The following is a 12,954-nucleotide window of genomic DNA, read 5'->3' as shown; positions in this document are numbered from 1 at the left end:
AATTCAATTCAACAGACATTCATTACACATCTACTATGTGCCAGGCATTTTGCTAGAAAGGGGAGATATAAAGCTAAAAATAAGCAGTCCCTCGCCTTAAAGAGCTTACATTCTACTGGACTAGACTGATGAGGACCATTCCATCTTTCAGACATTTAGTAAGCACGGATGGTATGCACAGCACAGTGATCCATTTCTAGTTTACATAATTTTAATTTCCTAATGCGTTCTTAAATGTAAAATGCAGTTAAGTTGGGCAAACTTTTAATGATTGCCTACTTTGTGCAGCATATCACCTAAACTCTGGAGATAAAATTACAAAAACAAAACAATTTTTGCCCTCAAGGACATTATATTCTACTGAGGACCTTACAGTCTGCTGATTCAATGGGAGGTTAACATATTTCAGTGGAAACACATTAGACAGCCTCCTATGGGGAACATAGAAGCACCCCATTAGCCTACATAGTCTATTGAAGCCCCAGAAAGGAGATGCCCACAGTCATCACATCATTATCACAATCCTTCCTGTGGCTAAAACAGTATGGCTCAAGGAGTCAGTGGTCTTCCAGGGCTGGCGGGCAGAGCTGGTTCGTGGAGAAATGACATGTGAATTGAGAGCTAAACAGGAGATGGGCATGTACCAGGTAAACAGCAAAAATGTAATAAGTGATGCAAAATACAATTCAACAAATATTCGATAGACAGCTACCATGGGCCAGCCATTTTGCTGGAAATAAAAAGATAAAAATGAGCACTTTGCCCCTAAAGAGATTACATTCTACTGGACTGAACTGACTAGGACCATTTTGTTTTCCAGGCATTCATTGAATATTGACAGAATGTTCAGAACAGTACTAGAGCCATTTCTAATTTACATAATTTTCATTCTTATCAAGTTCTTCCCAGGGTGTCTAGAAAGTTCTGATTAGAACCAATGTTTCAGCCAGAAGGAAATCTACTGTTCTGCACCAAGTACTTTAGGGGTACGTTCTTGATACATAGGAAAAGACAACGGCCATTCTTCCCAGAGGAGGTATCAGTAGGTCCACATGCCACAAATAATCCTGAGTGTCTTAGGCTTAAATGCTGGTCTGAATGTAAAGAGATGAAATTCAAAAAAGATAAATGGAAAGTCTTACATGGGACCAAGAAATCAGCTTCACAAGTATAGGATCCAGGAGGCATAGTTAAGTAGAAATTTGTCCTAATATGATCTGGGGAATCTTAGTGGATTTCAGACTTAGTATAGGTCAATAACTTGACATGGTAGCCAAAAATGCTAATGTAATCTTGGGTTACATTTTTCTTATTTAATATTTTATTTTTCCCAATTATGTGTAAAAACAATTTTAACATACTTTTCAAATTTGGAGTTCTAAATTCTCTCCTTCCTTCCCCTCCCCCCCATTGAGAATGCAAGCAATTTGACATAGGTTATACATATGTAGTCATGAAAAACACATTTCCACATAAGTCATTCTGTGAAAAAAAAAATGCAGACAAAAAAACCCCAAGAAAAACAAAGTAAAGAAAAAGTATTTTTGATCTGCATTCAAGCTCTACAATTCTTTCTTTTGAGATGGATAGACTTTTCATCATAAGTCCTACAGAATTGTCTTAGATAATTGTATTGCTGAGAATAGCAATTATTCAAAGGGGGTTATTATACAATATTGCTGTTACTGTATATAATGTTCTCCTGGTTCTTCTCATTTCACTTTGTATCAGTTCATGTAAGTCTTTCCATGTTTTTCTGAGAGCATCCTTCTCATCATTTCTTAAAGCACAACAGTATTCCATCACTATCATATACAACAACTTGTTCAGCCATTACCCAATTAATGGACATCCCCTCAATTTCCAGTTCTTTGCCACCACTGAAAGAGCTGCTATAAATATTTTTGTACACATAGGTTCTTTTCCTTTTTGTCTTATCATCTCTTTGGAATACAAACCTAGTGGTGGTATTGCTTGGTGAAAGGGTATGCATAGTTTTATAGCTCTTTGGGCATAGCTCCAAATTGTTCTCCAGAAAGGATGAATCAATATACAACTTCACCAATAGTGCATTAGTGTTTTAATTTTCCCACATCCCCTCCAACATTTGTCATCTTCCTTTTCTGTCATATTAGCCAATCTGACAGGTGTAAGGTAGTAGTTCAAAGTTCTAATTTGCATTTCTCTCATCAATAGTTATTTAGAGCATTTTTATATGACTGTAGATAGCTTTGGAAAGTGTTTTGCTTCTGACTTTTACTTCCCCCAAACTGCCCTCCCTTCTATCAGCCCCACCCCCTTATCCCCTTCTCTTCTACTTTCCTGTATGGTAAGATAGATTTCTACACCCGACTGAGTGTATATTATTCCCTCTTGGAACCAATTCTGATGAGAGTAAGGTTCATGTGCTCCCCCACCCACTTCCCCCAATTTCCCCATCCACAATAAAATCATTTTTCAGGCTTCTTTTGTGTCAGATAATTTATCCCATTGTACCTCTTCCTTTCTCCTTCTCCCAGTGCATTCTTTCTCATCCTTTAATTTTATTTTTTTTTTAGATAATCATACCATCTCATTCAAACACCTCTGCTTTTTGTCTATATATACTCTTTCTAACTGCCTTAATAATAAGAAAGTATTTAGGAGTTATAAATATCATTTTCCCAATGTAGGAATATAAACAGTTTAACCTTATCAAATCCCTTATGATTTCTCTTTCCTGTTTACCTTTTTATGCTTCTCTTGAGTCTTGTATTTAAAAGTCAAGTTTTCTATTCAGCTCTGGTCTTTCCATCGGGAATGTTTGAAAATCCTTTATTTCATTGAATATCCATTTTCCCCCTGAAGTATTATACTCTGTTTTGCTGAGTAGGTGATTCTTGGTGGTAATCCTAGCTCTTTTACCCTCTGGAATATCATATTCCAAGCCCTCCAATCCTTTAATGTAGAAGCTGCTAAATCTTGTGTTATCCTGACTGTGGCTCCATGATATTTTAATTGTCTCCTTTTGGCTTCTTACAATATTTTCTCCTTGATCTGGGAGGTCTGGAATTTGGCTACCTCTCTTACTTGATTTTTAAAATCCTTTTGAGCTCTTCCATGGCCTGAGACCAATTTATAGTTTTCTTTAAGGCTTTGCTTGTAGGAATTTTGACTTTATTGTTTTCTTCTGAGTGTGTTTTGATCTTCCTTGTTACCACAGTAATTTTCTATGGTCATAATTTCTTTCTATTGTTTGCTCATTTTCCAGCCTATTTCTTGACTTTTAACTCTATGCTAAAGCGGGGCTCTGTTTCCCAAGTGGAGGGGGCACTATTCCAAATTTCAGGGGTTTTGTGCAGCTGTTTTTAGAGGTAATCCTGGGAACACGTAAGTTTTTGGCTCTTTCAAGGTGGAATGATCTAGGGAGAGGTGTGCTTACTACTCCTGTGCACTCTGCACCGGTTTGTGAACAACCACAAGCACCCCTTTTAACCCTGGAACTATGACCAGGGTCCCTGCTACCCTGCAGTCATAAAGCTGTGCAATGCTAGTGTTCCTCCTTACACTGGAACTGAGATCCAAGACTGTAATGCAGACCCAAATATAGGCAATGCAACCTGCCCCTAACGCCAGCAAAGGGACACCTGTAAATTTCCTTCTGACCAGTTGTCTGATCCTCTTACTGTATGTGGGCTAAGAGGTCTGTAAACCATCACTGGTGCCACTGATTCGGTGGCACCCTGAGGCCTGCTTCTGGTTTGGTGGGACCCAGTCTGTGCTGGCTGGCAGAACTTCATTGAAGTTTTCAGGAAAAGAGAGACTGGGTGACAACTTATTGGGTATATTGTAGAGAAGATTCCTTTTTCTGATATAGGTTTGACTGTGTCTGCCAAATTCTCTTTCAGCTCTTGAGATTCTGCAGTTTTATGATTCTATGAGTTGATAACCAAGGTACAATCCAGTGTCCAGGTAGAGGATTCATTAAAGGATTACTTCTTTGGAACATTTGCTCTGCACACTGACAACCTACTTCCTGTTCTCTGATCCCAAATCTTTGATCCTCTCCTCGCTTCTGTTCCAATTTTCCCTACACTCTATATACTACTACTTTTGTTGAAAATGGGCATTAGCACATGATTAGGCTAATTATGCTTATCAGAGCTTCTTTCCCTCATAGAATGAGAGCAATTGAAGGAGATAACTGGATAACTCCAGAGATAGAATAGGTACTTGTCACTGTAATAGAAGAGCACTGCGTCTGGAATTAGAGGATTTGGGTTTGAATCTAAGCTTTCTTATTAGCTGTGTGACCTTGGGAAAATCACTGACTTCTCTGGGCCACAATTTCCTGACCTGTATAAATAAGGGTTGTACTAGATGACTTCCGTGCTTAATCTTATGATCCAAATAATGGAGAGTATATCCTGTACCCTGAAAGATACCCAATAAGAATATTTGGAAACTTGTTATTACAAGAGAACCTGTTGAAATATAGTCCCATGACCATAGGACAGGTCACATACAGTGAAGTTTAACCCATTATCAACCTCTTATGAGCATGCTGGTAAAGAAGAGCCCTCTCAAGGAGCCTAGAACCTTCCCTGGGATCAGGAAACCACATCACAGAGAGATCATGTCCTTGGAAATGCTCTACGTGTAGGTTTAAAAAAATCAACTGTGCAAATACAGGATTGGGGAGGGCATTAGTTCCTATGAAAAAGATCTGGGGGTTTTAGTGGACTACAAGCTCAATATAAGTCAACCATGCAGGATAGCAAAAAAAAAAAAGTAGCATGATATTTGGTTGCCTTAGGAAAGATGCAGAAAGAAAGGTGGTTCCATTGTATTCAGTGCACAATTTATCTGGACTATTGTGTTCAGTTCTAAGCACCAACTTTTAGGAAGGATATTGACAATCTGTGGAGTATCTTGAGAAGAATGAGCAAAGGTGTAAGGGGACAGGAGACCATTCCATATGGGGATCAGTTGAAGGGACTGAAGACACTTTAAGGTGGTATAATAGCTGTCTCCCAGTATTTGAAGGGCCATGATGTGGAAGCGAGATTAAACTTGTTTTCTGGTTACTGCAAAATGGAAAAACTAGGAGTAGTGAGTGAAAGATACAGCAGGGCAGGTATTAGAAAGAAGTAAGTAAAAACTTCCTAAGAATCAGTGTGATGGAAAAGTACGAAGGTATGCTTCCTGCAGTAGCAGTTTCCCTCTCATTGGCATTCTTCAAGTCAAGCATAGACTGGATGACCTCTTGTTGAGTCTGGAGGATTCCTACCTAGGTACCGCTTAGGCTTTCTGGACGCTGAAGTCTTTCCAGCTGAAATTCTGTGATTCTGTGATTCAGTGAGATGCCTCAGTTCTGAATGACAGAACCATGGACTAGACAGCTCTTGGTGCCATCAGAGAGATGTTAGCTCTTGTGCTTTGGTGTCATTGGGAACTTTAGTCACATCAGCCTCAAAACTCCAGTTAGTATAGGAGTTCAGATTAGGATAGAATGAAGGAGGAGACTCTGAGCAAAAAGCTGCCTTGGAAGCGTCTGCCTGGCTTGCCATGGTCTTCTCTTCTGTTTTCTGTTGTGCCAGCACCAGAATCGGTTTGACATCTGGCCCTAAGAGAGACAATGAGAAGACAAGAAGAAACAGTCAATTTGCAAATATAATAGAATATTACTCTGTTGTAAGAATATCACTATGTTTTAAGAAATGAATATAAATCCAGAGAACCATGGGAAATGAATGAATGAAAAAAGCATTTATTCAGGGCCAAGTTCTGTTATTCATGGGCCAAGTTCTGTGTTAAGTAATAGAGTCCCTGCCCTCAAAAAGTTCACACTCTCTAACTGGAAGAGCGAACAAATAAAAGATTTATGTGAACTGAGGCAAACTGAAATAACAAGGAAAAAAAACAGAACCAGGAAACAACAAAATAATGAAAACAAGCTAAATGTTGGTTATCCAAAACAAAATATATCAATAAAATGTATTTTTTTGACAGGCATAGGGTTAAGTGACTTGCCCACAGTCACCTAGTTAGTGAGTTGTTACGTGTCTGAGGCCAGATTTGAACTCAGGTCCTCCTGACTTCAGGGCTGGTGCTCTATACATTGCACCACCTAGCTGCCCCTATAAAGTGTATTTTTCTCAAAGAAATGGTGAGAGCAGCTAGGTGGCACAGTTCAAATCAGGCCTCAGACCAAACACTGCACTTACTAGCTGTGTGACCCTGGGCAAGTAACTTAACCCCAATTGCCTTAAAAAAAATGATCAGATGGGTTGCTTCAACATCCCTAACTAGGAGAAATGGAGCTCATCCTGGTCATTGTTTCCACTCCATTAACACCTGACCAAATTCCTTATGCAGGGAGAAGCATTTAGTATCTTAGCCTATTGCACTGAGGATACAATACAAACTCCTCTGTCTGGCATTTGAAGCCCCTCCCAAGATGGCTGTAGTCTGTCATTCCAGGCTTGGTGCATGTAACTCGTACTTATCCATTCTACTTCCATACAAGCTGGCCCACTTACTATGCCCTCTCCTGCTCCTAAGCATTTGCCCAGATTGTTCCTGGGTACTAGAATGCCCTCCTTCCTACCTCTGCTCCTCAGAGTCCCCAGCTGCCTTCAAAGTTCAGCTCAAGGGCCACCTCCTACATTAGGCCTTTCCTGGCACATACATTCCCAAACATATCACTCTGTATTTACTTATCTGTTTCCAGTCAGGATGGACTATTTACGGCTTTGTCTTTATATCCTCAGCACTTACCACACAATAGGTGATTAATAAATGTTTGGTGAATGAATTCAAAGTTCCTGTCTTTTTTAGGACTCCTCTCCTTTGATTGATAAGCAAGACCTAGTAATTTCATCACAAAGGCAGGGGGAAAATGAATAATACGTGGGTAGAAAGAAGTACTGTATGCCTCCACTTATATCAACTGAATAAGCATATGGTAAACACTTTCTTTGTGCCAGGCAATGGGATAGGCTCCAGGAATTGAAAGACAAAAAAACCGAAATAGTCATTGGCCTCAATGAGCTTACCTTCTTCATAGGAGAAATAACTTTTACACAGATAAGTCAACACAAAATAAATAAAAAAATAAACCTAAAGTACTTTTGTGGCAGAAGATACTGGGAGATTAAGGAAAAGTCTCATGTAGGAAGAAGGACTTGAGCTGAGCCTTGAATGGAAAAGCTAAGGATTCCAAGAGGTAGAAATGAAGAAAGGCAGCATTCCAAGGTTGGAAGTCAGCTTGGGCAAAGGCAGGAAGGTGAGAAATCAAATGTATATGGAAACATGAGCTAGACCAGTTTGGCTGTGATGTGAAATTATATGAAATCAGGGCAAAAAGATAAATGGGAACTAAACTGAAAGGCTTTAAATACCAGAATTTGGTATTTTATCCTTGGGATAGTAAGGAGCCATTGAAGCTTTTTGAGCAAGGTAATAACATGAAATAGCTCTCATTCTGTCACAACCCAATTGGGGCTTCTTTGTAATTATGCTACTCCTCCAAAAAAACTTAAGTCGTTCAAACTGCCATTATATAGAACTATGACTTATCTTCCTCAGTGAGAGAGTTAAATCACAGTTGCTAGCATACGGTTTCTGGAGAGAAAGCAGCTTAAAATGTTCCAATTAGTGCTCAGAATATCCCCTTCCCATTCGGACTTTCTAGGACCTTTTTTTTGGTTTGTTTTGTTTTTCGGTGAGGCATTTGGGGTTAAGTGACTTGCCTAGAGTCACACAGCTAGTAAGTGTTATGTGTCTGCGGCCAAATTTGAACTCAAATCCTCCTGACTCCAGGTCCAGTGCTTTATCTACTGCGTGACCTAGCTGACCCAGAAGGACCTTTCTTCCTAAGTGATTCTGAAAACATCTCCTTGAAGCCAACTGCATTTCCATCCCTAGGAGAACAGATTCAGTACTTTCTCCCATCTAAGCCTGGAAGAGGCTCGAGGGCCCAGGATTCTCTACAGGTACCAAGGGGGAGGGAGTTACATCTGGGTGCTGGAAATTCTAGATTCATGCTGAGCCTAATAGTGCCCATCAGCTCTGCTAAGGCCTCTGGCTGCATGCTACAGGATTCAGAAGTTTACAAATCACCCTGAGTTTGCCTCTAGACTTGTAACCTCCCTATCCTTCCTCCCCCAAAGTCTGGTCCAACCTAGTTCAGAGGGAAGAAAGATAGCAATTTCAGGTCCCTCCACAGTTTCAGTGACTTCTGAAGAGTTTCTCTGGGAGACTTGGTAGGAATTTCCCCAAAGTGAGCAAAATATTTGGATATTTTTGTTCATCTCTGAACTGATAGGTGGACCAGACTTTGTTAGTCTTTCCCGTATCCCCTGGTAAGGAAGGCCCTGGAAGACTCCAAAGGCAACTTGGGGTCTCAGACTCCTGTTATGCCCAACAGCACTATGTGCTGAGCTGTGGGAACCACTTAGTCCTGAGGCTACATGTCAGTGTAGCAATGAACAGATACATATATGTTAAGCTATTAAAGTTTTAAACTGTATTGAGACTTGAGACACCCTGTATATATACACAAACTTCATATATAGTAGCAATGTATAGATGTCACCGGTTCTATTTTGGGGGCTTATTTAGAGTCTGAGGGGTTGATTTTCTATCAGCAAGGTGTGTCATCCCTTTTGGGGAGCCCCAAATATTTGGGAACATTTCTGAGTTAAGGGGTTTATTTTCAATCAGCCTCAAGTCATTTTGGGCAGCTGGGTAGCATAGAGTGCTGGACTTGGAGTCAAGAAGAATCAAGTTCAAGTTATGCCTCAGACAGTTTTTGTTGAGCAGTCAGTCGTCTCAGTCATGTCCAATTCTTTGTGACCCATTTGGGGCTTTCTTGGCAAAAAAAATACAGGCAGCTTGGTGGTGCAGTAGATAGTGTGTAGGGCCTAGAGTCAGGAAGACTCTTCTTCCTGAGTTCAAATTTGACCTCAGACACATAATAGCCATGTGACCTTGGACAAGTCACTTAACCCTGTTTGCTTCAGTTTCCTCATATGTAAAATGAGCTGGAAAAAAAGTGGCAAACCTCTCCACTGTCTTTACGAAGAAAACCCCAAATGGGGTCATGAAGAGTCAGACACAACTGAAATGATTCAACAAAAAAGAAAGAAAATGGCAAAGAATGGTTTGCCAAACAAGGTTAACTGACTTGCCCAGGGTCACACAGCTAGTGTCTGAGACCAGATTTGAACTCAGGAAGATGAATCTTCTTCACCCCAGGCTGTACACTCCATATACTGAACCACCTAGCTGTCCCACTCATACAATTAATTACCAGCTATGCAACCATGGGCAAGTCTCTTGACCTCTCTCAGGAAACTGGCTCAGTTTCCTCATCTGTAAAATGGGGATAAAAATAACACCTATCTTGCAAGGTTGTTATGAAGATCAAATGAGAAAACATATGTAAAGTTCCTTGCAAACCTTAAAGTACTATATAAATGCTAACTATTATCAGTATTATTATGTGCCCAATGAATTTGGGGGAACCTTGGGAGTCTCACACATATTTGGGTAACTTTTTCAATTTAATCAGGGACTGACAATGACTCTTGCCCTATAACCTTATCAGGGTCATTGAGTAACTTCAGTTTGGTCAGAGACTTACCATTCCCTTTATATTCCCTCTTTACACACACACACAAAACTAAGTCCCAATTAGTACAAATAATGAATCCCCCAAAGGGGTCACATGTATTCAAATTTACACCATTCAATGTTGCAATTATATAAAATGTGCCTATTTGTTCCAGCCCAATGGAAATATGCAGTGTAGAGTCGAATAATGTGACTCCTTTGGGGGGATTCATTCTTCACACTAATTGGGACCTAGTTGTTATATATACATAGGTATAGGTCTGGACCATGTATATATGTGTGTGCGTGTACATATGTTCACATATATACATATATGTATCCACAAATATATGTGTGTATATAAATTTATACTGAGCTTCTGCCTCATAGTCCCAAAGTAAATATAAATGTTCATAGATCTGTGACTTTATGTGGTAAGTCCACATGAATAAATAAAAAAAAATTAAATAAACAAACAAACAAATAAATAAATAAATAAGAGCTCTCTCCACAATTCAGATCAATACCACCTGTAACTTAGGGCCTTAGAGAGTGGTCTGGACTAGGGAGAAGTTAAAGAACTTGCCTAGGTCACCCAACTACTATGTATCAGAGGCAGGACTTGAACCCAGGCCAGCTATCTATCATACAGTAATGAAAATAATTACTATCACCATCATCATCAACAAAAGAAATCACATTAAGGCCTGCAAAACACTTTCCCCACAATGCCTCCCAGCCATGTGGGGTAGGTAGTAAGAGCATTACTAACTCTATTTTATAGATGAACAAACTGGAGTTTGAAAAGTTTGCAAGCATAGCCCAGCCTGGAGATGTTATGCTTACAATAATGTGTCACTATTCCTCCAAGAAACACTTTCTCCGTCTTCTTCTAGCCCACATCTCAGTCTACCCTATACCTCCTTCCTTCCTTTAGAAGAATCAGGCAGGTGTAAGTGGACCCCTTTGGCAAGCCAGCCCTCACTGGCAGCACCTGCATATGCACTCTCTCTCTGGGGCACACATTCTGAAACTCTATAAAGACAAACTGTAGGGGCCTCTGAGAAGTACAGTCTTTGGGACCTTACCAAAATAGCTGAGGAGCACAGGCAGAAAGATGAGACCATGCAGCATGCCAAAGATGGTGATGAGGAGGTTGAGGCGAAAGAAGAAGATCTGGATGAGTTGGGACTTGGAAAAGACCAGAATGATGATGCCAGGCAGATTGGTCATGGCCACTCCAGCAAAGACCTACAAAATCACCAAGATGGCACAGTCAGAGCTGGGGAAAGGACCCCTTGATAGGGCTAACTGGGCCCATTGAGCAAATTCTGAAGGGCCCATACCTAGCCAGGGCTTTACTTACCGCACTGCCCATAATGGTGGTGGCTTCTTTGGCCCTCTCCAGTCGAGTGGGCTTCATACTGATGGCAAAGGAGTGGGTAATGTGGGAAACAAACTCCACTGAGATACCCACAGCCTGAAGTTAAAAAAGAAGAGCAGTTATCTAGGGGAACATAGATGGGAAATGGGAAATGGGAAAAGGGAAAAAATTGGAAACAAAGTAGATATCTATCGATCAGAGGATGACCAAACAAACTAGAACATATGAAGTAATGGAATGTTATTGTACTGTAAAAAGCACAATAGCAATCATGAGTTCAGAAACTTGGGGCAGTTAGGTGGCATGGTAGATAGAGCTCCGGCCTTGGAGTCAGGAGGACATGAGTTCAAATCTGGCCTCAGACACATGACACTTACTAGCTGTGTGAACCTAGGCAAGTCACTTAACCCCGATTGCCTCATCAAAAAGCAAAAAAAAAAAGTTCAGAAACTTGAGAAAACTTGTTTGAATAGGTACAGAATGAAGTAGGCAGAACTAAGAGGAAGACTGCAGCAATTTAAAGGAAAGCAACATTGAAAGATATCAGAGTTCCAGATACTAGACTTTGAGTCAGAAAGACCTGGATCAAATCCCACCTTGGACACTTACTAGCTGAATGACCTGGGGCAACTTCTCTGTGCGTCAGTTTCCCCATCTCTAAAATGAGACAGTTGGATTTGATAGCCTCTTAGTTAAACTCTCTTCCAGCTCTAAATCTATAATCCCATGATCCAATGCATGACCTATCTTGATGCCAGAGGACTGACAGTGAAATATACTTCCTTCCTCTTGGCAGAGAGGTGATGGACTATAGGTGAAAAATGAGGCATTTATTTTCATACATAGACAAAGTAAGTGTTTATTTTACTTAACTACACTTGTTTGTCAAAAGGGAGAGTTCACTGGGGGGAGCAGAGCAATGGGGAGGACAGACAGACAGAGGGTATGGGTAAGTGACTACATTTTTTAAAAACAGCAATTAAAATGTACTTACAAGAAAATGGTAGCATGTGCTCATGGGAACCTGTACAAGATGGGAAAACTGATATCCCATAGGGAGATAATTCCCCAAGGTCCCCTATCTGCCCTCCAGCTAGAAGAGTAAAAGAGCTAAAGACACAATATTTAAAGAGCACTTTCAGGCTGAGTTTGGGAATAGCCATTACCAACCTGGGTCCAAGAGAAGGGTTCAGTCTCAGTATCTAGGAAATTTTCCAGTGTAGAAGATAGCGTTAATGTCCTTATGCCCAGAATCCTTGACATACGTTCATGGAGGAACATGGTCCTTTGGGCTTGTATAAAACTTGAGTATCATTTTTCATACCCTAACCCATTAACACTTTTCTAGAATTGAATTCATAAGTTCTTCCACTTCCATGTTTCCTCCTCTATATTACAACTTGGTTTTTTATCATGGTTATTTGTTTCTCTTTCCCCAAGTCTGTTTTATCCTAGATGGATAATTGGAGGAATGGAAGGAGTGGGAGTTACGATGGTAGAAATGGAAACCACAGAGCCCCCATCTTTTTAAACAGCTAGATGAAGATTATCTAGACTATAGACATGTCATTTAAAGCTGCGGATTAAGAAAGCAGTTAGGAGCCAGGGAGTTCTACTTAAACCAGGCCCTATTGAACATTGTGTTGTATTCAAGAGACTACCCTGCGTTGCCCTGCCCTTCTCTTCCTGTTCTCTATATTAAGACTAACAAGTATGGGGCAGCTATGTAGTACAGTGGATAGAGCTCTGGCCTTGGAGTCAGGAGGACCTGAGTTCAAATCCAGCTTCAGACACTTGACATTTAATAGCTGTGTGACCCGAGGCAAGTCACTTAACCCTAATTACCTCACCAAAAAAAAAAAGACACTAACAAGTAGCTGAAGGGAATTGTAATACTGGCACTAATTCTATGTTTCCCTCAATAAATCATTGCAATGGTCTTCCTAAACTGGTTAGTTAATAAAATAACAAGC

The 12,954-nt window shown here is 40.3% G+C and overlaps 1 protein-coding gene across 1 annotated transcript in view; it reads right to left on the bottom strand.

Annotated features, from left to right (window-relative positions):
* Positions 1 to 2,798: 2,798 nt before the first annotated feature.
* The window catches only part of NPC1L1 (NPC1 like intracellular cholesterol transporter 1), a 40,798-nt gene continuing 30,642 nt past the window's right edge, over positions 2,799 to 12,954 (bottom strand). The window contains exons 17-19 of the mRNA XM_020984056.2: positions 10,964 to 11,077; positions 10,686 to 10,848; positions 2,799 to 5,605 (exon numbers count right to left, since the gene is read on the bottom strand). Coding sequence (XP_020839715.1) covers positions 5,394 to 5,605; positions 10,686 to 10,848; positions 10,964 to 11,077 — 489 coding nt within the window. The 3' untranslated portion in view covers positions 2,799 to 5,393. The remainder of the gene's footprint in view (positions 5,606 to 10,685; positions 10,849 to 10,963; positions 11,078 to 12,954) is intronic.

Source organism: Phascolarctos cinereus, unplaced genomic scaffold, assembly GCF_003287225.1.
Source record: "Phascolarctos cinereus isolate Bilbo 61053 unplaced genomic scaffold, phaCin_HiC Scaffold_2;HRSCAF=192, whole genome shotgun sequence".
Taxonomy (NCBI): domain Eukaryota; kingdom Metazoa; phylum Chordata; class Mammalia; order Diprotodontia; family Phascolarctidae; genus Phascolarctos; species Phascolarctos cinereus.
The sequence above is the reverse complement of the archived record's forward strand: the minus strand, read 5'-3'. Positions and strand labels throughout refer to the sequence as shown.